This window comes from Thamnophis sirtalis, unplaced genomic scaffold (assembly GCF_051295495.1).
Source record: "Thamnophis sirtalis isolate CommonGarterSnake01/CBP01778 unplaced genomic scaffold, rThaSir2_p1.2 scaffold_1, whole genome shotgun sequence".
Lineage (NCBI taxonomy): Eukaryota > Metazoa > Chordata > Lepidosauria > Squamata > Natricidae > Thamnophis > Thamnophis sirtalis.
In genome coordinates, this window is record NW_028261381.1 from 176235359 (window position 1) to 176262235 (window position 26877).

Sequence of the window (26877 nt, forward strand, 5' to 3'; positions counted from 1 at the left end):
AAAATGGAAACCACATGACCCTACATTCACCATTTTGAGCTATGTTGATGCTAGGAAAGTTAATTTTTCCAGACACTCTTTCTCTTCACCATCCATTTCTATTTTGATGTTCCCCTTCCTTGCAATGGCCATGACCACAGTCTTTTTGATATTCAGGAAGAAACCACAATTCTCACTTTCTTCTTTGATTTTCTTGAGCACATATTCCAGGCTGTCTTTTGATTTCTGAGACGGGTTCAATCATCAGCACATCGAAGATTGTTGACGTTTCTTCCACCCACCTTTCCGCCCATTTTTGATTCTTCCAGATCAAGCTTCCTCATGACCATTTCAGCATCCAGGTTGAGTAAGAAATGGGAGCGATAATGCAACCTCAGCACATACCTTTTTCTATATGAAGCCCAACCGGGAGTATCTTCCCTGGGAACATTCCCTCATGATTAAGAAGGGTAAGCAGCCAAACGTCTCAAACCGAAAAAGAAAACCAGTTGCCATGACTCAGTTTCTAGATTTCCTCATGAAGCATTTCTCTGGAAGCCAAAACCAAGGCCAAGAGCGGGTTTAGTCTAACCCTTGGTTTTGACGAGAGTTTTAAAAACAAATGTCCTCTTTGACATTTGTCCACAGCACGGGAAGCCAGCAACAGAAACCATTATCTCGCCTCAGGGTCGGCTTCAACTGACGAGCTGCCGCCCTCGCGCCCAAAAAAAAAAGAGCACCACCTTTCCCGCCTCTTTTCCCTGCTCGCGCCTCCACTCGCCCTGCGCATGCGCCAACCTTTCCTGCGGCTGTTGGGGTCAGCCTTGCTTTCAGGTGGAGGGGGGGAAACTCTCTGAGGTCTATTCTCGCGAGACTCCTTTCTCCTCCGTTTTCCCCCCCCTTCCCCGCTTTCTGCGCATGCGTCTCTTCAACTCGACGCCTATCTCTCACTTCTTTTAAAGCCGTTCGGCCAATCGCGAGGGTGAAGCTCTTTCCCTAGCAAGTCGGGCGCGAGCATCCCTGGCCGGCTCCTTTTCCAGCGCCCGGCCAATCGAGAGAAGGGCTTTCGCGCGAGCGCGCCTGCCTCCCCTCCCCTCGCGGGAGAGCCGACCAATCGCGAGGTGGCGTCGAGAGTCTCCGCCAATCGAGGGGCGGAGAGTTGGTTGGGCGGAGACTTTTTTTTTTTTTTTGCCCCTTCTGCCTCGCGCCCGCTCTCGCGCTTCGGCCACGCCCCCCTCCTTCTTCTCCTCCTCTCGCCTTCTTCGCGTTCCCCTCAGGGTGGTTTCTTTTTTTTTTCCCCCTTTTTTTTTGGGTAGGCCTCGCGCGCAGCCTCGGCCTCGCTTAGGGCGGCCAAGCCGGGCGATGACGACGACGCCGTCGCCGCTGCTGTTGCTGCTGCTTCTTCTGAGGCGGGTCCCTCGCTAAAAAGCCGCAACCGGGAACGCCGTCCTCCGCCGCTGCCATGCCGGCTAAAAGGAAACTGGTGCCGCCGGCCCTCAACATCACCCCGACCATCGCTGAGGGACCCAGCCCCACCGAGGGCGACGGCTCCGAGTGAGTGGGGGGGGGGTCGAGCGAGGGTCGGAGATGGGTCTGAGGGGAAAGCTTAGGGGAAGGGCGAGCGGAGGGGGGGCGGAAAGAGGATTTTCCTCATGGAAAGGGTCTGAGGTAAATCATTCCTCGGGGCTGAGGTAAATGTGTGGGACCGCGGTGAGGGGACGGTGGCTGCCCGTCGGTCCTCGGAGAAGCAGCATCCCAAGCCACGAACACGGGGAGATTGTTTGGCTGGATTGGGGTGGGGTGGGGGGCATCGGTCTTCCTTCAAAGTGAAGCCCCAAAAGGCAGAGCCCGAGGCGGGGTGGGTGGGTGGCTGGGAGGAACCGGGCTGGTGGTGGTGGAGAGAGACTTCATTCGCCTTCAATACAGAATAGCTTTTATTGTCATCGTATTGTATTTATTTGGTTTGTCACTCATGTACAAGACAACAGGAATAAGAGTAAGCATAGAATAGAATAGAATTCTTTTATTGGCCAAGTGTGTTTGGACACACAAGGAATTTGTCTTTGGTGCAGATGCTCTCAGTGGACATAAAAGGAAAATAAAATACATTCACCAAGAATAAAAAGATACAACGCTTAGGGATAGTCAGAGGGTACAAATAAGCAGAAACATGAATAAGAACAAAGGAAATGGTTACAAATAAATAGGGACAGTAGGACAGGGACGGAGGGCACGCTGGTGCTCTTATGCATCCCCACCCCTTCACGGACCTATTAGGAATAGAGGGAGGTCCACGGTAGACAGTTTTAAGGTTGAAGCTGTGGGGTTTATACAATCTTATACAATAGCAGAGTTGGAAGGGACCTTGGAGGTCTTCTAGTCCAACCCCCTGCCTAGGCAGGAAACCCTATTCCGTTCCAGACAAATGGCTATCCAACATCTTCTTAAAGACTTCCAGTGTTGGGGCATTCACAACTTCTGGAGGCAACTTCTGTCCCACTGATTAATTGTTCTCACCGTCAGGAAATTTCTCCTCAGTTCTAAGTTGCTTCTCTCCTTGATTAGTTTCCACCCATTGCTTCTTGTTCTACCCTCAGGTGCCTTGGAGAATAGTTTGACTCCCTCTTCTTTGTGGCAACCCCTGAGATATTAAAACACTGCTATCATGTCTCCCCTAGTCCTTCTTTCTATTAAACTAGTTTTGAGGACATAACGGAGTCTGGTAGCGCATTCCATGTATACAACGAAATTGGTTCTAGCCTCACTGGTGTAAAATCCATGACCAAAAAAAAATGCAAACAACATAAATAGTGTAAAGAATAATCCCTATGCAAATAATTAGGGGTGGGGAGAGAAAAGAATGAAAAAAGATATAATAGAATATAATTCTTTATTGGCCAAATGTGATTGGACACCACAAGTCCTTGGCGCATATGCTCTCATTATACATAAAAAGACAAGATGCATTCTGTCAAGAATCATAAGGTACAACACTTAATTATAGTTATCAGGTGCAAATAAGCAATCGGGAAACAATATCAATATAGATTATGAGGGTACAAATCACAAAGTTATAGTCCTGCAATCATAAGTGAGAGGAGATGGTTGATAGGAATGAGGAGAAGACTAATAGTAATAGGAAGGAAGGAATAGAATAGAATTCTTTATTGGGCGAGTGTGATTGGACACACAAGTCCTTGGCGCATATGCTTTCAGTGTACATAAAAAGACAAGATACCTTCATCAAGAACCATAAGGTACAACACTTAATGATAGTCATAGGGTAGAAATAAGCAATCGGGAAAAATCCATATCAATATAAATCATAATGATACAAGCAACAAAGTTAACAGTCCTGCAGTCATAAGTGGGAGCAGATGGGTGATAGGAACAATGAGAAGACTAATAGTAATAGTAATGTAGCCTTAGTGAATGTTTTGACAGTGATGAGGGAATTATTTGTTTGGCAGAGTGATGGCGTTCAGAAAAAAACTGTTCTTGTGTCTAGTTGTCTTGGTGTGCAATGCTATAGCGTCGTTTTGAGGGTAGGAGTTAAAACAATTTATGTCCAGGATGTGAGGGGTCTGTAGATGTTTTTACAGCCCTTGCTTTTTACTCATGCAGTGTACAGGTCCTCAAAGGAAGGCAGGTTGCTAGCAATTGTTTTTTTCTGCAGTTCTGATTATCCTCTGAAGTCTGTGTCTGTCTTGTTGGGTTGCAGAACCCAACCAACTTTTATTGTCATTGTACATCATGTATACAACAAAATTGGTTTTAGCTTCACTGGTGCAATCCATGAGAAAGAAAATACAAACAACATAAAGAGTATAAAGAATAACCACTATGCAAGTAATTGTGGGGGAGGGGAGAAAGAAAGAAAAAGAAAAACTAGTGATTGTAGTTGTGCCAAGGATAGAAACTAGTTAAGTCCAGGAAAGGGTGGAGAAAGGATTGGGGGTATGTGTGTGTGGCGGGGATGGAGGCATTAGGATGCGCCCCGTGAGAAAGAGGAATAAGGTCAGGTTCTGCCCTGAGAAGGCTCAGGATGCCAATAAAGGAGAATATTTGTAGCTCAGGGTTGAAATGAGGGGTCCTCGGGGTGGGAGGGGGCTCTGAGGATGGTGGTTTGCTTGCAGATGTTTCAGGAGTCAAAGTGGGATAAATAAATGGACTGGTACTGATGGTGTTACCTGGTTTGGGTCATGAGACATCTGCAAGAAAGCCACCAAGCTCAGAGAGCACCGAGGATCCCACAGCTGCCCTCCTTTTGCTCCTTCCCCTTCTCCTTCTTCTCCACTCCTCAACCCCAGCTCTCTTCTGGCATTGCTGATGTTACTTAGTTGGGTCATGAAATACTTGCAAGAAAGCCACCAAGCTCAGAGAGCACTAAGCAACCCACAGCCATCGTCCTCCCCACCTCCTTCTCCATCCATAAACCTCACTCCCTTCTAGCATTGAATGATGTTACCTAGCTTGGATCATAAAATGTCTGCAAGAAAACCACCAAGGACCCCTCTGGGACTAGAATGATATATAGGATCTCCTAGACAATAGGATCACCTATAGCCGGGATGGTGAACCTATGGCACACCTGGCACAGGTGGCATGCGGAGCCATTTGTCAGGGCATGCAAGGTGTTGCCCTGTCAGCTGGCCAGCGTGCATGCACGCACTGGCAAACTGAGTTCAACCTTTTTTAAAGCCATTTTCACCCTCCCCAGGCTCCAGAGACTTTATAGGAGCCTGAGGAGGGCGAAAACAGCTTCCCCTGCCCCCCCCCCAAAAGACCACCGGAGGCTTCAGGAGCTTACCTGAAGCCTCCGGAGCGCAAAAAACCAGCCCTACAGGCAAACTGGATGTTCAGGAACGGACTTCGGGTTTGTTTGTAGGGCCGTTTTTAGTCCTCTGGAGTCTTCAAGGAAGCTCCTGAAGCCTCCAGGGGGCAGGGGAGGCTGTTTTTGCTCTCCCCAGGCTCCTATGGAACTTGGGGAGGGCGAAAAAAGCATGCAGAAACTAGGGGTGGGGAGCGCCTGTCATGCACACATGCACTCTGAGGTGGGTTGCATATTGCATTACGGGTGTGCACGACCCGCGCACGACCCCCCTGCGTTTCTCCCGCTTATGGCCCTGGAGCGAAAAAAGGTTTGCCATCGCTGGCCTATAGATATAGGACAGCGATGGTTTACCTTTTTTGGCTCACGTGCCATGTGCGGGGAGTGGAGGGGCTTTCATGTGCAGGCGTGCCACACCCATAATGCAATGTGCGATCCCCCAGTGCGCATGCGCACACTACAGGTGCTCCCCCCATTTTTTGCATGCTTTTTTTCGCCCTCCCCATGCTCCAGAGGCTTTATAGGCTTTATAGAAACAGCCTCCCCCCCTCCCCCGAAGCCCTCCAGAGGCTTCAGGGACATTCAGGAGGCTTCCCTGAAGCCTCCAGAGCAGTCAAAACGACCCTCTGAGCAAACTGGAAGTCCGTTCCTGAACTTCCGGTTTGCCCGTAGGCCTGTTTTTTTGTGCTCCGGAGGGTTCAGGGAAGCTCATGAAGCCTCCGGAGGGCCTCAAGGGGGGGGGGCTCTTTTCACCCTCCCCAGGCTCCTATAAAGCCTCTGGAACCTGGGGAGGGCAAAAATGGCTTTAAAAAAGGATGAACTGGACAGGGCAGCGCTTCACGTTCCCTGACAAATGACTCCGCGTACCACCTGTGGCATGTGTGCCATAGGTTCACCATCATTGGTATAGGATCTCTTGTCATAGGCAGGAGGGTTGGACTAGACGACCCAAGGTCCCTTCCAGCCCTATTATTCTATATTCTGTGAAGAACTTGGACTGAGAGAAGGGATGCAATATCCTCCTAGACCTGGTGAAAAGATTTAAAAAAAATCAAATAACAGTTCATTTAAAAACCAATGAAAACAAGTCATTTTATCATCATACTGGCGGGCTGAATATTTGGTAATTAAGGGAGGAGGAAGATTGTGCTGGATACATCTCTTGAAAGAAAACAGCATCTCTACCTTCCCTTTCTCAGTCTATAGTGTAATCAACCAAAGTTGTGGGTGAAGTCAAGTTGTAATTCCTGATGAACAAATGTTGGAGAATGGAATGCTTCCTATCATGTTTGACAGATAATAGAGATGTTATCGTAAAGTAGAACCAGACTGTAGGACCTCCTTTGGTTGATCAGGTTGGAGTACTGGCAGGAAGAATTTAAAGTATTTAAATTTAAAATAATCTTGGGAAAATTCTCTCCAAATAAATTCTGGTTTCACTATTCCAATTTAATGTTATGCCTGAGAAGCAATAGTTCATTCTTTAAAGGCTGAAAAGCTGGTTGGAATAACCTAGTTTTAAAAGATTGTTTTTATTTTTCCTTCAGCCTATTTTATATGGCATGTTATTCTTCAAGCCCCTTAATAAGTGAAATGTTCTTCCAGACCATGCTTGTTCAGATAAAATGAGGCATTAAAGCAATATTTAAAATGCATTTTACAAATATTACAAAACAAGAACTGGGGAAATGATTTATTATAATTGAAGTACTGATACAGTGTAAGAGGAAGAATGGACTGGCAAAGTAATGACTGGGAAGGCAGAAGAAAGAGTGTGTTGGGTGTTTAAATAATAATACTTTGCATATTTATTTCGAAGCTGACTTTCTAATCCAATGGGCCACACTTCCAAGAAAGTGTGCTTAAGGTTTTAGTCTTGAAAAGGTCCATAGTGAGGTGTGGACTGAAGAGATCTGTAAGAATAGAAATGAAGGTTGGGCTGACAGCAATGACATTCAGGACTTCACTTGTGGAATGATTTGTGATGAAATGTTATTTTTCATAAATGTTGAAGTGTTGTTAATTATTGAGGTGAGGAACAACTGTCAATGACCTGGAAAGGAATAATTGTAATGAGAGATGTTATCCATGTAAAGGATGAAGCCTATATAGAAATGTGGGCAATTATCAAAAAGAATGGATGAATACAGAATATAATACAGAATAATAGAATTGGAAGGGACCTTGGAGGTTTTCTAGTCCAACCCCCTGCTCAGACAGGAAGCCCTATTCCATTTCAAACAAGTGGTTGTCCAATCTCTTCTTAAAAACACTTCCAGTGTTGGAGCATTCACAACTTCTGGAGGCAGGTTGTTCCACTGATTAATTTTTCTAAGTGATGCTATTAAAAGTACAGTGTTTAGAGGTTGCATAACTTCATATTTACATTAATAGATATAGATTTCTACATTTTTAGAAAGTGTTGACAAACATAAGCATTTTGCCCTATTACTGATGGAAGGAAGAGGCATTCTTTGAAACTGCATGGAATTTTGTGTAGAATGTTATTTAAAATAAATAAAAAATAATAGAAGAGTGTCCGTATGTATATGTACCAGAGGTGGTATTCTGCTGGTTCTCCCCAGTTCAGCTGAACTGATAGTGGCAGCAGCGGCAGGCTCCGCCCACCCGCCCATTTAGATTATTTTTAAAAACAATTAGCTCAGGGACATCCAACTTTGATAATTTTAAGACCTGTGGACTTTAATTCCCAGAATTCCCTATGCTGGCTGAGGAGTCCATAAGTTTTAAACTTGCCAAGGTTGGACATTCATGGACTACATGAAATTGGAAATCCAAATTATTGGTAGAATGCTATTGATTTTGTAGTGGAATAATATCAAGATTCACAGGCTTGAATAATTACCAGCTGCCGAGAAGTGACAATGGAAAAGAACAGTCTCCTCCCTGTATTTTTAGCTTCCAGAAACGTGTGTGGTTGGCCCCTAATCCATATAGGATGCGACACTGAGAGGGTCTCTTCTCCGATACAGCAAAAGTTTTTCTTATGATCTATATTAGTATGGTAGTGACCCATGTTAAGTTAAATAATTCATTAATCTGCTTCTGTACAATTGATAATTTAGAAATGAATGTTGGAGAGTGAGAATCAGTATTAGTCCGGAAAATGGGTGTGCGCCATAAAATATTTAAAAAATGGAGTACATATAATGTAGTAGGGAAAGGAAATTAGGAAGAATTGAGGGTATCGAGTAGAGAAATTATGTGGAAAGATGAGCAGTAGTTTAAAGCCAATAATAAAAGAACTGAATAGCAATAATTCTTATTACATAGTTTTATCCAAGGGGTTCAGGGTACTATTGCTGTAATGGCATTCTCTCTCTCTTTCTCCCCCCCCCCCCCAATGGTTTTCACTCTAATGCTATTCCTGTAACAACTTTGAACAGTTGGGAATGTGAAAATGACTAACTAGGACCACCATCTATTCAGATTCTTGTGCTGTTTTTAACTGCAATCTATAACTAGCTACAGCCATTTTGGGAATTGGTTGTCCCTCGTGGCAATTAGTTTGTGAGGGTACACAAGGCACTTTCACAAAAATCATACGCCATCTAAGCTAAAAATTCAGAATATGCAGTATATGTTTGTGTGTACATTAATTTTAGTATTTTACTGTTTATGGAAATCTCTGTTCAGAGAGCTTAAAACCTAATGTGTGTGTGTGTCTCTCACATAACTCGCCCTTACGCTCAAGTATAATTATGGTGTATTTGCATAACCTGCTTATCCCTCATTAATTTAGCCATGAGTTACTCCGTGACACACTGAAGCATAGAAAGACATCCTCACTGGATTTGCATAGCATACTATTAAAATGTTCTTTGTTGTTCATAGTGTTGTCCAAATTCAGTGTCATATCTCAACAACCTAAGAAACATTCAACATACAGGTAGTTCTCGGGTTAGGACCACAACTAACTCCAAAATTTCTGTTGTTAAGCAAGATATTTGTTAAGTGAGTTTTGCCCCATTTTACGACCTTTATTGCCATAATTGTTAAGTGAATCATTGCAGTTGTTAGTAACAGAGTTGTTAAATGAATCTGGCTTCCCCATTGACTTTGCTTAGAGAGTCGCAATATCACATGACTCAGGACACGGCAGCTATCATAAATATGAGCGGCTGGATTTTGATCACGTGATTGTGACAATGCTGCAACGGTCATGTGAAAAACTATGAGTCACCTTTTTCAGTGCTGTTGTAACTTCAAATGGTCACTAAATGAACTGTTGTAAGTTAAGGACTACTGTGTGAGACTCATGGTCTGTGATCTTTATGAGTGGTAAGATGCCTGAATAGAGATTTGAACTTGGGACTTCAGTCCCACACATTTATGATGTATGCCAGAGGTCCATCGCCTGCAAATGGGATGGAAATTTAATAGATTGGGGATTGTTTTTTTTTTTTTTAATGAACTGATTGATTTTCACGGGAAACCAAGTGAAAAAAAATAGTATCTGTTGAGTATATTTGGAGGAGAGAATGATGAATTGGCGGGGGGGGAGACTATAAAATAAGGAGCAGTGATACTTAAAGAAACTGAGATAGACTGGTGGAAATGCTGCAGTTTTGCAGAAAATCAGCAGCTTGATGAAGGGGTAGCTGACTATATAGTGTGTCCTTTCAAGAGCTGTGTAAATAGATCAGGAAATTACATGTACATATTAGTAATGGAGACTATTATAGCAAAATAACTGCTATAAGCACTGGGATTCAGATCAAAGGAAGAGTAGTGTTCAAAGACTGCTAAAGGTGTATGAATAAAATGTAAGGAAAATTAATTGTGTGTGGAAGAGGAATCAACTGTAGGGAAAAAAAGAAAAGAAAAGCAGCAGAAACAATGCACAAGGAAAACTGTGCCCGCTTTAGATACTTTTGTCATTTTTGTTGAAAGATTTTGCTTAATTAGAAGATAACTAAGAACAAATTATAAAAAGTGGAGACTATAGAAGAGAAAGAAACAGGAGAGGAAAAGAAAAATTAGAGCCACTTCCAATCTTCATTACAACAATTACAAATTTTTATCCCACCCTTTAGAGCAAGGGTGGCTAACCTTTTTGGCACGGTGCCAAAACAGGAGTGTATGTGTGTGTGTGTGCACGCGCCGGAGCACCAAAACCCAGAAGATAGCAGCTGATCAGTGCGCATGGATGCGGCAACCAGCTGCAGTTCCGGGTTTCGTCGCATGCATGTGCGCTGGCCAGCTGGCGACAGCGCGCATGTCCACAGAGAGGGCTCTGCGTGCCACAGGTTCACCATCATGGCTTTAGAGCTATCTCTCCTTCCTGCACGTACCGTATATACTCGAGTATAGGCCGACCCGAATATAAGCCGAGGCACCTAATTTTACCACAAAAAACTGGAAAAGTTATTGACTCGAGTATAAGCCTAGGGTGGGAAATGCAGCAGCTACCGGTAAATTTCAAAAATAAAAATAGATACCAATAATGTTTTTGAATATTTATTTCAAAGAAAAACAGTAAACTAGCGGTGTATTCAATGAAATACTTCACTCACCTCATGATGCTGATGTCCCGCTGTGATGATGATGTCCCGTGCAGCCGCGGGAGCGATGTCCCGCCTCCTATGACACACAGCACAGTGATTCCTATCATTGGATCACTGTACCAGAGGAGGTGGGACATCGCTATGTGGCTGCTTGCCATAACAAGGAGGAGGTGGGACATCGTTGCAGAGCGGCAGGAGGGGGAGGAAGGGGAATCGTAAGACAGCCCTGCATTACATTAGAACGTGAGGAGGGGGGGATGGTGCGGTGTGCGCTGCGCGGAAAACTGACACAGAGGGAGGGGAAACCCACAGGGGCACCGGGCCATTCACGAGTGTCACCCAGCGGCATGGCCCCGCCCCTTTTTCTCCTCCATTTCGGGCAAATTTTTCACTGACTCGAGTATAAGCCGAGGCGGCTTTTTTCAGCCCAAAAAGTGGGCTGAAAAACTAGGCTTATACTTGAGTATATACAGTATGTAACTTCTTTTAATTAGCAATCCCCCAAATCACCAGTTTATTTGTGTCCATTTTCAGCAAAACATCTATAAAAGATTTTCAATGTTTTATAAAAGTACTTATGGACTCAGATGCTTTAAACAGGACATATTTTAAATGGGAAGAGAGGAACTTAAGGAACTTCTGAAACTTAAGAGCTGGTAACTGGGAAACACCAGGATACAGAATTTATTGTCTGTCCTCTCGTATTTCCATTTTTTCTTTTTTCTTAAAAAAAAAAAAGCTTGGTTCAGTTTTTCTCTTTTTCCTAAAGGAATATTTTCCCCTTATCCAAATGGACTGCCCCCTGTCTTCTAAAATAAAACAAAAAAATTTAAAATTGACAAGTCAATGGACTCCTATTTAAAAATAGCAACTCTCAATTCTGATCGATTTATTTTGAATAAATATGCATAAAATTGCAGATACAGTAAATGTAAAACTTGCACTGAGCTGAGATAATAAAGACTCCACAAAGTGGGCATTTCCACAGGAGAAACTCCTAATTATTTATAGACTTGGAGGGGTTTAATATTAAGACATTTTGGTTTCAAGAGTACAGCTTAACCCAGTTGTTCCCATGTTGAAGAGAACCTTTATGTTAACATAGCTTAGGTATCTTCTGGGGTCAACAGTAGATACCTCAAATAACCATTGATATGGAAACGTGAGAGGAAAAAAATAAGTTTTTTTTCCTGGAACATAGACCTATACAGGTTTTTGATACTTGTGTACTATAGTACTCAAATGTTGTTTGCATATAAGACTTCATTCTTGCCTGCATCAAAGAGATTGAGTTAGTCAAGCTTTGTCTGTGAGTTGTCTGTTGAGTGAATGAGTCCCTGAATAAAGGGTTAAGAGTCCAGAAACTGGAGATTTTTAGTTTTATCCCTATGAAGTGTGACCATCTCTTTATTTACAGATTTTAAAGTCTGCGTAATTCAAAAACCCATTGTGCAGATTACAACAGTTTAAAAAATGAATAATGATGTTAATCCTTCCCTCAACACCGCTTAACCTGAGTTAGAAGGATTTGGAAGAAGCTGCTATCAGTGAGATGAAATAGGCAAGATTGAGGTGTTTAGAAGGGGATTGTTAAAAGCACCAAGAAGAAAAAAGGAAAATAATCCCAATGTACAGTACATTAAAAAGTCAAATGGAATTTAAAAAAAAATAAAACTGACAATATATATTTGGAAAACCTTTCAACATTTTGTTTAGTCGGCTTGGAGAATTTCTTGTTTAGATTGAGAAAATAGGAGATTGAGAAAATAGGCATTCCTCGTAGCCAACTGAATATTAGAATTCCACCTAGCACAGAACCATGAAAATACTGAACAGTCTTCCATACAGGTAGAACTACAATTGAGCCCAAAATTTCCATTGTTAAGTGAGTTTTGCCCAATTTTACCACCTTTCTTGCCACCATTGTTAAGGGCACCACTCAGTTAAATTAGTAACATGGTTTTAAAGTGAATTTGGCTTCCCTATTGCTTTAGCTTGTCAGAAGGTCAAAAAAGGAGATCAAGTGTCCTAGGGACATCATAAATATGAGTCAGTTGCCAAGCACCTGAATTTTGATCCTGTGACCATGGGGATGCTACAATGGTCTTAAGTGTGAAAAAACGGTTACTTAATGGTTATAAGTCAAGGACTAACTGTACAGGTAGTTCTCAAATTACAACAGTTTGCTTAGTGATTGTTAGAAGATACAATGGCACTGAAAAAAATGACTTAAGACCATTTTTCACACTTACAACCAGTGCAGCCACCCCCATGGTCACGTGATTTACATTCAGAAGCTTGGCAATTGACTCACATTTATGACGGCCGCAGTATCCCAGGGTCACGTGATCCCCTTTTGCGTCCTTCTGACAAGCAAGGTCAATGGGGAAACCAAATTCACTTAACAACTGTGTTACTAGTTTAACAACTGCAGTGATTCACTTAACAAATGTGAAGAGGAAAGTCGTAAAATGGGGCAAAACTCACTTAACAAATTCCTCACTTAAGAACCAAAATTTTGGACTCAATTTTAGTCATAAGTTGAGGACTACCTGTATATAAACTTGCGAAACGGGGAGCCAGGTGATTTTGCTACAAGTCATTCTAACAGCCTTCTAAGTTCACTAGCAAATAGTAGTAAATGGCCAATGCGGCCTCACTCCGTTGCATACTAGTGGTGTATTACGTAGATCTGATGTCTCTCACCCGCTTTTCCCTTAGAGCACACCTTGTTGACCTCCAGAAAAAACTGGAAGAACTGGAGCTGGATGAGCAGCAGAAGAAACGCCTGGAAGCTTTTCTCACCCAGAAGGCCAAAGTGGGAGAACTGAAAGACGACGATTTTGAGAGGATTTCAGAACTGGGAGCTGGCAACGGTGGGGTGGTCACCAAAGTACAACATAAACCCTCAGGGCTAATTATGGCACGGAAGGTGAGACCGGGTAAGGGGGCGAAAAAGGGCAACTCATTTTCCAAACATGGGCCTGAATTCAGCCAATGACATCAGGAAGGGACACCATCAAAGCAATAAACTTCCAAAGTAATAAGAATGCAAATTGCAACTTTTGAATTGAGCTTTCAAAGAAATGCGGGTAGTCCTCTGCGTATATGGCAGCTGGGGCTGGAATTTCCATTGCTAAGCAGTGGTCCTAAAGCCGTCCTGGTTGTTGTCATTAACTAAATCTCACAGTTGTTGGAAGGCAATTTCCTGCCAGCTTCTCATAACCATATAAAGAACAGTTGCCAGAATTGGGTATGACTGAAAAGAAGGACTAGGGGAGACATGAGTGCAGTCTTCCAATATCTCAGGGTCTGCCACAAAGAAGAGGGAGTCATATTCTCCAAGGCACCTGAGGGTAGAACAAGAAACAAAGGGTGGAAACTAATCAAGGAGAGAAGCAACTTAGAACGGAGGAGAAATTTCCTGACAGTACAATTAATCAGTGGAACAACTTCCCTCCAGAAGTTGTGAATGCCCCAACACTGGAAGTCTTTAAGATGTTGGATAACCATTTGTCTGAAGTGATGTAGGGTTTTCTGTCTAGGCAGGGGGGTTGGACTAGAAGATCTCCAAGGTCCCTTCCAACTCTGTTATTCTATTCTATTTAGTTTACAATGGCTCTGAAAAATGTGACGTACAATCAGTTCTCACACTTATGATCATCGCAGCATCCTCATAATCACCTGATCAAAATTTGGGTGTTTGGCAACTGGCATGTATTTGCAACAGTTGCAACATCTTGGGTCTTGTGATCACAAAATCATTGTGGGAGGCCGGATTTGCTTAATGACCACGTGACTCACTTAATGATTTTTGTGATTCATTTAACAATTGTGGCACAAAAGTTGTCAAATCGGGTATGATTCACCTTAGCAACCGCCTGACATTCTGCTCCGAATTGTGGTTGTGCGTGGAGGACTACCTGTAGTGATTTTCAATCCATGTCCCACTCATAATTGTAAAAAAATTAATAGGGGTTTCTCCTCTGAGGTGATGGAAAGCATTTAGCGGGACTTATCTCTGAAGCACTGCTATAAGAGAAGTTGAAATTCATCTGCAATTCTGGCCATTGTTTTCTTATTTGACTTATGTGACCTAATGTGAGCGAGAATGAAGATCAAAGAGAAAAAGACAGGAAGGAGCACTAATAGGGATCTAGCAACTTCTTTTTTAAAGAGGCAACTGGACTTTCTGGTTTTTCTTTGAAGACGTTTTGCTTCTCATCCAAGAAGCTTTTTCATTTTCTCATCAAAGAAGTTGAAGAAACTTCTTGGAGGAGAAGCAAAAAAAGTCTTCAAAGAAAAACCAGAAATAGCCTCTTGAAAAAGCACCTTTGGGACTCAAAATACTTTGGCCACCCAATGAGAAGAGAAGGGCACCATGGAGAAGACTCCAATGTTGGGAAAGACTGAAGGAGAAAGGGGACAGCAGAGGATGAGATGGTTAGATGGCAGAGTCCAGGAAACAACGGGGGGCAGAGGATACCCGGTGTGCTGTGCCCCATGAGTCACAAAGAGTCAGACACAGTGACTGAACAACAACATAAATAACAAAGGGTGGATATCTTGTACCTTTTTCCCTATGGAAGATACGTTGGCAGGTTGAGCGGCTGATGGGTTTGCTCTCCTTTGCAAAATTGTACATCTGGTACGGAAAGAACATTTGCGCAACATAAGGCTTCAACTCTCCTATGAACCGTCTTCCATAAATTAGTAGTTTCGGTGCTCCATTCCTGAGCAGTCTGAGCGTTCCTATGGTGACTGCTTCCTTCCCACTTTTCTTCTGTTTTTTTTTTTCTTTTTTTGCACTGCTAAGTAGGTTATACTGCATGCCTTCCTGGGTGTAGAATCATTAGCAAATGTAGAGCTATAATTGCAGTCTCATTGCTCGGTTACTGAGCAAGAGTGTCTGCCAATAGCTTTTAAAAGGCCAGAAGCACATCTCCGGGCTGACTCTGCAATCATAACACAATACAATAGCAATAGTAATAGCACTTGGACTTGTATACTGCTTTACAGTGCTTTACAGCCTTCTCTAAACGGTTTACAGAGTCAGCATCCTGGCCCCTCATTTTACCCACCTCGGAAGGATGGAAGGCTGAGTCAATCTTGAACCTGGTGGGATTTGAGCTGCCAAATTTCAGGCAACTGGAAGTCAGCAGAAGTAGCCTGCAGTACTGCACTCTAACCACTGCGCAACCACAGCTAGATAAATTATTGATAAAAGGATGACCCAATGAGTCATAAGCAGTTTAGTTCTCTTTCAAAATGTATTAATAGTCCAGTAATCAAGGCTGTTGATTAATTTAAGAAAGATTTGTAGTGACTAATGACAAACAATGTAGCATTTTGTCAGTAGCAATTGAGTCTGCTAATACCGGTTTATTTGCGTGGGGCTATTTCATAATAAACAAATGTAGGTCTCTTCCCAATGTGAAGAGGCACGGTGGCTCAGTGGATTAAAAGATGCCAGAGAAGCTCTGTGCTCTAGTGGTTTGAGTTCTACCACCATGTGATGCAGTGAGTTGCCATCACCAGCCTCAGCCCACCTAGCAGTTTGAAAGCATGTAAATGTGAGTAGACAAATAGGTCCCACTTTGGTGGGAAGGCAACAGTGCTCTGTGTTTTGCTGCATGCTCTGCGCTGTGATGTCATGCTGGCTCCCATGACCACAAATATTTTCAGACAGCATTGGCTCAGTGGCCTAGAAAAGGAGACTAGCGGAGTTAAAACCCCAGGGATACCTTTTACCTTTACCCAATGTGAAATCTCAAATAACAAACTATCTGTGGTAAATCTTCAGATTTGGCCTTTTAAAAGAAAGCAAAACATGCCATTCTGTTAACAGCATTACATTACAACTTTTAATTTCTGTTAGCACAGCATTTTGAAACAGCAGGGATTTTTTTTTCCCTTCAGGAAAGACGTAGGGGCTTGACTGAGTCACAACCAGCCATTCCCCTCTAACTACCTTTCCCCTGTGAGTAATGAGGATAGAACCCGTGTCTGCTGTTTATTGGCTAATGTATCTTCCATGGCCTGGAAGAATAATAATAATAAAAAAATGAAACAATTTAGCATAAGTAAAATAGTTTAAGCAGTAGAACGTAACACTATAAAAACAAAAAATACTTTCAGGTCAGAATGGTAAGATTTGGAAAAGTTTCCCCAAAGGATACCAGAATTCCCAACTGGGTTATTTGCTGTTAAACTAGGACTGAATCCCAAATGAGTTTTGTTCTGATTAAAGTAATCTAGTCCATATATATCTGGGAGGCTGAGACATGTAGAGGCTATACCAGTGCTGGCCTACCGTGTTTTCCTGAAAATAAAATAGGATCTTATTTTCTGTTGAGCCCGAAATAAGCGCTTGGCTTTATTTTTGGGGAGGTCTTATTATTTTTGAGGAGCAGGAGGCCCCTTAACCTCGGCCCATGGATCAACTGATCCATAGAGGGACGGAAGTTCTCTCTCTGTGTCTGGCACACACTTAACAGCTCTAGTGTCGCTGAGCCTGCTGCTCTTTTTGCGTCAGCCACTAAGAGAAGGGGCGAGGTAGCTAGGGTTTGTGAGAGCAGCCTCCGTGAGGCCGTTCTGCGTGGATTGCAGGTGCATGCAAGGCGCATGGGGCATGTTCCCCCCTCCCCCTAGGAAATGGTGGAGACTGGCTGCGGATGCGTTTAAATATTTTAGGGGAGGGCTTATTTTCGGGTGAGGGCTTATTTTAGCGCATGCGCTCAAAAGTACGATTGGGGTTATTATACGGGGAGGTCTTATTTTAGGGGAAACGGTAGGAATTAGATGACTGTGAATTATAGTCCTTTACCAGTCCTCCCTACCATGCCTAAAGACTGGCGCAATTGTTTTTGGAACTGTTCTGCACTGTCTTCATTCTTTGATGTGTGTGTGTGTCTCTTTCTTGTTTCCTCCACAGCTGATTCACTTGGAGATCAAGCCTGCCATACGAAACCAGATCATCCGGGAGCTTCAAGTGCTTCACGAGTGCAATTCTCCATACATCGTCGGTTTCTATGGCGCCTTCTACAGCGACGGGGAGATCAGCATTTGCATGGAGCATATGGTGAGGGCATATTCCCTGTGCAGAATGGGTGAAGGTGCCTTATTCAGCATCAAAGGTTTTCATGGAGCTTACCGAGCGTCGATTACCAGAAGTCAATCCTCTGACGACCCACAATTGATCCCCAGAATTTCTGTTGCCAGGCGAAAGATTGGTTCAGTGAATTTCCCCCCATGTTACCATTTTTTTTGCCACCGTTGTTAAGTGAATCATGGCAGTCAGTAAATGAGTAGTTAAGTGAAACTGACTTCCCCCTTGGCTTTGCTTGTCAGGAAGTTTCAATAGGGGATCACATGACTCCTGAATCCTACAACCGTCATAAAAATGTGACTCAGTTGCCAAGCGTCTGAATTTTAATCACGTGACCGCAAGAATGCTGTGATGGCCGTAAGTGTGGGGAAAAGGTCATAAGTCATTTCAGTGATGTAACTTTGAACAGTCACTACATAAACTGTTGTAAGTAGAGGACTACCTGTAGTATTCCAAATGTTGAGATCTGTTGAGATTCCAGCCAAAATGGTATTTATTCATTTAAAATGTGTATGTATTTATTGATTGATTTGATTTGGATCCTGCCTTTATTACTATTTATAAATAACTCAAGGCAGCAAATATAAATTCTGTATTCTTCACATCATCAACAACCCTGTGAGGTGAATTGGGCTGAGAGAGAGGGACTAGCTCAGTCACCCAGCTGGTTTTTCATGCCTAAAGGACTATAACTCACAATCGCCTAGACCAGCGCCTTAAAAAGAATCTGTAGTGGCACAGCATCTACAGATTTCTTCGTTCTCTTAGCTTGTAAGACAACAGCTTTCTGCCATTGGGCAATAATCTGGGTGCCAGGCAGATTGAATATTATAATAGGAAAAGGCATATGAGGTACAAGTAGTCCTCGACTTACGACCACAACTGAGCCCAAAATTTCGGTTGTTAATTGAGTTTGCCCCATTTTACGACTTTTCTTGCCACAGTTAAGTGAATCAATCACAGCTGTACAGGTAGTCCTCAACGTACTCAATCACTCGCTTAGTGACTGTTCAAAGTTACAACAGCACGGGAAAAAAATGTTTTTTGCACTTATCAACCATTGCAGCAACCCACCATGGTCCAATGATCAAAATTCAGACCCTTGACAATTGGTTCCTATTTGTGTCAGTTGCATGGGTCATGGGGTTGCCTTTTCTGACAAGCAAAGTCCACGGGGAAGCCAGATTCACTTAACAACGGCAGCGTGTCAGGGTTCCAAGTGATACACCCATAGCAAATAAAACTCCAAAGCAGGTAGATTCCTCAAAGAATAGTTTTACTGGATATATCATATTGGCAAAGATCTGGTGGAAACCGTGGAAAACTTCAGAGTCGGTTTTCACCAGATCTGTGCCAATATGACATATGTTTGGGGAAATGGAAAATACTTTTAATTAGGTGAGAACCGTGGGAAACTTCAGAGTCTGTTTTCATCTAATTAGAAGTAAAAAGTTTCTCCCTTTCCCCAATCAGTCACATGGTCCAATCGAGGTGCTATCTGGTTGCTGGGTAACATCATTCCTCCTCTTTCTGACCAGATGTGAGAATGTCCTTGGTTCCCAAGAGAAAGTATTTTGTTTTGGCTACAAAACTCCAGCTATCTCTATTTCCTCTCTCCCTAGCCCTCAGCTCCAGTGTGGCAACACTGAAGCTCCAACATGTCTTTAGTCAGGTCAGTTTCAGGTTTGACACAGTGGTTCACTTCACAACCATGGCAAGCAGGGTCATAAAACGGGGCAAAACTCAACCGTATTAGCAACAGAAAATTTGGGTTCAGTTATGATCGTAAGCCAAAGGACTACCCGGAGTAATCTCTGCAAGTCCATGTAGATCACTGCTTTGACTAGTGATTCTGAGAAATACGTTAAATGTCTGTTTCGTAGGATAGAGAACAGGCAGTTTGACCTGAATTTGACTTCTTGGCAAGGCCGATCTCTCTGAGCATGAAATCCGTCACCGGGGGAAATGTCTCCCCACCATCCTTGCTTGTAGCACAAAGTCGATGCTGCCATCTGTTGACTTAATTCTAAAACTGGCAGAGTCCCCTTTTCAAAAGCAAAGCCACCTTAACATTGTACCTTACGACAATTACGAGTACCCAACTGTACGCAGCCTCGCCAGCTTCTTTTAGGATGCCCAGAAATGACTCTTTCTGTGTCTCAAGACCATTTCCGTGGGATAGTTCTCTAAGTACCTCTTTAGTTCTTTTCCTGAAAGCAGGTGCTCAGATCGTAACCGTCTGAACTGTTGACTCTGGGTACGGATTTTGCCTCTTTACAATCAACATCCATACTTGTGCGGCTTGAAAAAAAAAGTAAATGATTGCAGAGCATTTTCCACGACAAAAGGAGTGGGAAGAACAGGCCTTTTATGATAAACACTGGGAATTAAAAGCTGCCCTTCGCTATATAAAGGGAGGCCTGGTGGCAAATTTATCTGTTTATATGTCTATGGAAAAGCGACGTGGTGGCTCAGTGGCTAAGATGCTGAGCTTGTCGATCAGAAAGGTTGGCAGTTCGGCGGTTCGAATCCCTAGCGCCATGTAACGGAGTGAGCTCCCGTTACTTGTCCCAGCCTCTGCCAACCTAGAAGTTCGAAAGCACGTAAAAAAATGCAAGTAGAAAAATAGGAATCACCTTTGATGGGAAGGTAGCAGCGTTCTGTGCGCCTTTGGCATTTCGTCATGCCGGCCACATGATTGCGGAGATGTCTTCGGAGAGCGCTGGCTCTTCGGCTTAAAACGGAGATGAGCACCGCCCCCTAGAGTCGGGAATGGCTAGCACATATGTGCGAGAGGAATTTTTACCTTATGTCTATGGAGACTCATGGCTGTCCCAAAGGTGCTTTTTTCAAGACTGGACTTCCTGTTTTTTTCTTTGAAGATGTTTCACTTCTCATCCATCATTATTTATTTATACCCCTCCAAATAACTCAAGGTGGCTGACACATTCATTTTCCGCCTATTTTACCTACAACAACCCTGTGAAGTGGATTGGGCTGGGAGAGTGGGACTAGCCCAAAGTCAGCCAGCTGGTTTTCATGGCTAAAGCAAGACTAGTCCTCATTTTCTAGCCTGATGCCTTTTAACCGCTCGGCCCATCTGGCACATAGAGGCAATCCTCAATGTACGACCATAATGGAGCCTGCCTATTATGGTCGTGAGTCCTTATAGGTATATTTCATTGTATGTCACTCAAGAGTTGCTCTCTGAGGCAGACCGACAGTTCAAAAATGTGAAAAATCAATAAATTGTGACAGTTGTAAAGCAGATCACCCCACGTGGCCGACCCTATTTTATCACCTTTTTGTTTTTGCAAGGGTCGTTAAGTGAATTATCTGGCCGTTAAGTGAACCTATTGTTCACTGTGGGACATTTTTGTCAAAAAATGAAGGATGCTTTTTGACAAAAACGTCGTAACTTGTAGTCATGTGTCTGCAGGATTCTACAAATGGCCATAAATATGGGTCAGTTCCCAGGTATCCAGAATGCAGTTCACATGACCAGGATGGTGGTTAGATCTTTGGAATTAGGTTGTAAGTACCGTTGGGGGGGAGGAATCTGATGTGATCTACACCATTCTTAAGTCGAGGACTACCTATATAACACATCTAAGCATAGGTGCACCATAAATAAATTGAATTGCCCTGTTTTAACTCTCCTCCTATTTTGAATAACAGAGTAGGAAGGGACCTTGTAGGTCATTTAGTCCACCACTACCACCCCCACAAGCAGGAGACCCTTCACCATTTCTGACAGATTCAGTCTCTTCTTGAAAGCCTCCAGTGATGAAGGCAACTTCCGGAGGCAACTTCTGTTCCATGGGTTGATTGTTCTCACTGTCAAGAAATGTCTCCTTATTTCTAGGTTAAATCTCTCTCCTTGGTCAGTTTCTATCCATTATTCCTTGCTGGCCTTCAGATGCTTTGGAAAAAAGCATTTATTTCTCCTTCCTCTGTCATTTCTCTTTTTTGCTGCATTTTAAGGTACTCATGACAAGGATCCCCCCCCCTTTCGTACCACTTAGGGTACCATATTAAAGCTGCTACAGCATGTACATAATAAAAAATGGGATAACCCTGTAGTAATGCTGGAAGAGGAAGTTTTCTCCGATTAAACCAATTTGTCCCAGAAATACGATGGGTATTCATCTCCCTTTGCCTCGTCTTCTGTCAGGTCTTCCAACTGTCTCCTCACCTTACTAAATTCAGCTGGTGGCTTGTATATTCAACTTGCATCCCAGCAGGTCAAGGTGATGCACGTAATACTCCCTCATCCATTTTGCTCTCCTAGCAACCGTCCTGTGAGATTGATTGCGGCTGACAGTTACTGAGGCCGGTGGTCATGTGAGGATACGAACATGAGCCTCTCTGGTCCCCTTTCAGCCCCACAGTGGCATCGGCTCAGAAGTCCCCGTTAGGATTTGTTACAGCATTCTGCCCTTGCAGGACAGAATATTTTCCATGTGCTCTGCAAAGATCTTAACTTCCTGTGGTATAAGAACAGTAGATATGCTGCGTAGGTCTTGATAATCAGGGTGGATAAAAATCAATGACTTTTTTTTTAAAAAAATGATTTTTTAAATCAAATTTATTTTAATAAAATGAAAATGTAGTTTTCTATTTAAGATACATTAATAATTTACTTTATTCATCATGAAATGGAGCTTAGTTATGTAGCATGAGGCTGTATATTCTGCAATATTGGGACTGTCAGTGAGTCAACAGCAGGTCAGAGGAGGAGCCGCTGTGGGACAGACATGACAGTTGCTCTTTAAAAATTGGGATTTAAATCAGTTGATTTAAATCAAGCCTTTTTACTAGTGATTTAAATCATGATTTAAATCGACTTGATTTAAATCAAATCTACCCTGTTGACAATGATGCTGATGTCCATTCAGTCATATCTGATTCTTGGCGATTCTATGGACCAGGTCTCTTCCGATCTTGCCTCTTCGAGTTTTTCCATGTTCTGGCTGATGTCATCTTTGATGGTGTTCAGGCCACTGTGTGCTTTGGAGGCCCGGTTTCCTTTTACCGCTAACTCTTCTGAACATTATTGCTTTCTCCACTGAATGAGGTTCCTTAGCCAAGCCATATATTGTTTCAAGTAACCCAGATGTAATGCATTCTGTTAAGAAGGAAGGAGCCTTGACTTAGTAAACAAAAATATACTAAGAATCTTCAGGAAAACCTCACTTTTTGTGTGATGGACGGCTATATAAATTTGATAAATAGCTTTTTAAAAATCAGAATCTGCTTCATTAGTTCTCCTGAACTATAACTGATTAAAGCAGATGGAGGATGGTTGACAATGAAGAGTATTTAACATTTAGAAAGAAGAAATTGAATATTTCTTGACTTGGGGATGTATTCTATCAACGGTTAGACAATAACCGTTAGACAATAACGGTTAGACAATAACCCCTGTCGTGGTCAGACCATTACCTACTGAGGCTAGACTTCCGGAGGCCAAACCTCCACCGTAGGGAGGAGGAACCGACCAGCTGGTTCCGCCCCAAGCGACTGATGGATCCTGTTAGGTTCCAAACGGAGCTTGGGGTTATTCCTGATACCCTCGCCCACAGTTCGGCGGAGACCCTCGTCGCTGCCTGGCACTCGGCAGCTTCGGAGTCTCTCGACCGGATTGCGCCGCTACGGCCCCTCCGGGTCAGCGGCCCCCGGAGGCCTCCTTGGTTTACTGAGGAGCTCCGGGAGGTAAAGCGCCGGAGGAGACGCCTAGAGCACTCGTGGAGGTCCGATAGGTCCGAGTCGAAACGGGCACTTTTGACAGCATGCACCAAGGAGTATATTCGGACCCTAAGAACAACAAAAAGAACATACATTGCCTCCTTGGTAGCGTCCGCCGAGTCCCGCCCAGCCGCCCTGTTTAGGATAACCCGCTCCCTCCTAAATAGGAGGGAGACGGGGGACTCCTTACAGGGTAAGGCTGAGGAATATGTCCAGTTCTTGGCGGACAAAGTTGCCCGGTTTCGAGCGGACCTGGACTCCACCCCAGTAGATCCAGCCGAGACACAAGGAGAAAACTTGGCAAACCATCTCTGGGTTGAGTTTCAGGAAGTCACCTCTGGGGATGTGGACAAGGCTATGCGAGCTGTGAGTGCCTCCACCTGCATACTGGACCCGTGTCCCTCCTGGCTGGTTGCCAACAGCAGTGAGGTGACACGAGGCTGGATCCAGGCGGTTGTTACCGCTTCTCTTCGGGAGGGGTACTTTCCCACCGCGCTTAAGACAGCGGTGGTGAGATCCCTCCTGAAGAAGCCGTCTCTGGATCCAGCTATTCTTAATAACTATCGTCCAGTCTCCAACCTTCCCTTTGTAGGGAAGGTTGTTGAGAAGGTGGTGGCTCTCCAGCTTCAGCGTACCTTGGAGGAAGCTAACTATCTTGACCCCTTCCAGTCTGGCTTCAGACCCGGTTACAGCACAGAAACCGCTTTGGTCGCATTGACTGATGATCTCTGGAGAGCTAGGGATGGAGGCCATGCTTCCATCCTAGTTCTCCTTGACCTCTCAGCGGCTTTCGATACCATCGACCATGGTATCCTTCTGCGACGACTGCGGGAGATAGGGGTGGGCGGCACTGTCTTGCAGTGGTTCTCCTCCTATCTCTCGGACAGGTCGCAGTCGGTGTTAGTGGGGGGGCAGAGATCGTCCCTGAGGCCCCTAACCTATGGGGTGCCGCAGGGGTCGGTCCTATCCCCCCTACTATTTAACATTTACATGAAACCGCTGGGCGAGATCATCCGAAGGCACGGGATAAAATATCACCAATATGCGGACGATACACAGTTGTATCTGTCCGCCCCGTGCCAACTCAATGAAGCGGTGGACGTGATGAACCGGGGACTGGAAGCCGTTAAAGACTGGATGAGAGCGAACAAGCTGATACTCAACCCAGACAAGACCGAGTGGCTGTTGTGTTTCCCTCCCAAAAATTTGACCACCATACCATCACTCAGGCTGGGGGGACAAAATTTAAACCCCTCAGAAAGGGCCCGCAACTTGGGGGTCCTCCTGGATTCACAGCTAACTTTTGACCACCATCTCTCAGCTGTGACCAGGGGGGCATTTGCCCAGGTTCGCCTGGTGCGCCAGTTGCGGCCCTACCTGAATCGGGAGGCCCTCACAACAGTCACTCGAGCCCTTGTGATCTCTAGGCTGGAATACTGTAATGTGCTCTACATGGGGCTGCCCTTGAAGAGCATCCGAAGACTTCAGCTAGTCCAGAATGCGGCCGCGCGAGTGATCGTGGGCGCACCACGGTTCGCCCACATAACACCGATCCTCCGTGAGCTGCACTGGCTACCTGTTGGTCTCCGGGTGCACTTCAAGGTCTTACTCACCACCTATAAAGCGCTCCATGGTAGTGGATCTGGCTATTTGAGAGACCGCCTTCTGCCAATTACCTCCCTGCGTCCCATCAGATCGCATAGAGTTGGCCTCCTCCGTATTCCTTCCGCCAGTCAGTGCCGACTGGCGACTACTCGGAGGAGAGCCTTCTCTGTTGCGGCTCCGACACTATGGAACAATCTCCCCGTGGAGATTCGTACCCTCACCACCGTCCAGGCCTTCCGTACAGCCCTCAAGAACTGGCTAACCCGTGAGGCCTGGGGATAATCTTATTTTGCCCCTCCCGAATGCTGAGTGAATGTTGAGTTTTATAGTTTACTTTACTTTGTGCACATTTCTTTCTTTTTGTATTGTCCTACACGCCCCTTCCTTTTTTTGATTGTAAGCCGCCCTGAGTCCCCTCAGGGAAAAGGGCGGCCTATAAATAAACTAACAATAGAAACAGAAGTTAGAAGGGAGGAGATATAAAAAAGGGGAAATGTCAGTGTGGAGAGAATTTGATGATGAAGATGCTATGTACTGGAGTCCCACCTTAGGCATGAAAGCAGAAGATGGTGAGTTCTAGTACTGTCTTAGGTATAAAAGCCGGCTAGATGACTTTGGATCAATCACCAGGGGATGGTGAGTTCTAGAACTGTGTTAGATATGAAACCTGGCTAGGTGACTTTGGGCCAATCACCAAAAGATGGTGAGTTGTAGTTTCACCTTAGCATAAAAGACAGCTGGATGACTTTGGGCCAGTCCCTTTCTCTCAGCCCAACTCACCTCACAGGGTTGTTGCTGCAGTGACAATACGTGGAGGAAGAAGTAGGTATGTTCTCTACCTTGAGTTATTTATAAAGTAATAAAGGTGGGATTAAAAGCCAATGAATAAATAAATGTAATTACCTTTCCCTGGTTTTAGGATGGCGGTTCCTTGGATCAGGTTTTGAAAGAAGCCAAGAGGATTCCTGAAGAAATTTTGGGCAAAGTCAGTATAGCAGTGAGTATGCAGCTGCCTCCTTTTAATCCCCCCCCCCCCAAGGTTTTGCGAGATACAGAGTCTCATCTGTATTCTTCTAGAAGCATTTGGGCACTGAATTATCTCTTCAGTCAGAGATGGCCACCCTCTGTTCTGTCACACATGTGTATGGGTTTTATTTTTTAGTTTCCCATTTATAAAATGGGGATCATCCTTGCTTCCATCCCTCAAATCCTGATTCTCTTCTCCTCTCCTCTTCCCTCTCTTCCCCTCCCCTCCTCTCTTCCTCCCCTTCTCTTATTTTCTCCTCTCTTCCTTCCCTTCTCCCCTCCCCTTCTCTTCTCTTTTCAGGTTCTGCGAGGATTGGCTTATTTACGAGAGAAGCACCAAATCATGCACCGAGGTAAGCATTGGTTGTAATAGAAGCGGAAGTCTGCATATGTAAGTGAACTGGGGTTGTGTAGATCAATGTATGTATGTATGTATGTATGTATGTATGTTTCTGTGTGTGTATGTATAGTGGCTGTATCGTACACTGCCTGGTTTGTACACTGCCTTATCGGGGTTGCAAAAAAATCTGGAAATTAACGTTGTGTTCTATATTGCACAGCTCCTATACAGACTATGGCTGCTTCTTGCTGGCAGCTGCTCTTGAGGGAAGCCTCTTCTGTTACCTCTGTCTTTGTTTTGGAACTGGGGGGTGGTGGAGATTGCTTATTAAGAAAAGCCCTTCATCGTTCTGAAATGCATCACTTGCAGTTTTATGGAAGCAGAATTTGGGCAGAGGGTGGTTTCCATTGTGAGTTTCCTGTACCTCAGAAAGGTTTCGGGGGACCATACACGGAGGGGAAAGGGATTGCAAGATGATCTCTGAAGAACACCAGGGGACAGACAACATCTGGGCCTGCATAAAATCAGACCAAAGTCACAGGTTCATTGGGCTCACAGTAAGGCCATCGAGAATACAGGTAGTCCTCGATTTATGACAGTTGCTAAGCAAGGCAGTCTTGTTTTTCTTGGCACAGTTGTTAAGTGAATCATTGCCATTGTTAAGCCAGTAACACAGTTGTTATTGTGAATCTGGCTTCCCCATTGCCTTTGC

General features: G+C 44.1%; 1 protein-coding gene across 1 annotated transcript in view; it reads left to right on the top strand.

The window, feature by feature from the left end:
* The first annotated feature begins 1230 nt into the window (after positions 1–1230).
* The window catches only part of MAP2K2 (mitogen-activated protein kinase kinase 2), a 44118-nt gene continuing 18471 nt past the window's right edge, over positions 1231–26877 (top strand). Inside the window, exons 1-5 of the mRNA XM_014074129.2 lie at positions 1231–1533; positions 13060–13270; positions 17273–17419; positions 25719–25796; positions 26127–26178. Of these exons, the coding sequence (XP_013929604.1) occupies positions 1442–1533; positions 13060–13270; positions 17273–17419; positions 25719–25796; positions 26127–26178 (580 nt within the window). The 5' untranslated portion in view covers positions 1231–1441. The remainder of the gene's footprint in view (positions 1534–13059; positions 13271–17272; positions 17420–25718; positions 25797–26126; positions 26179–26877) is intronic.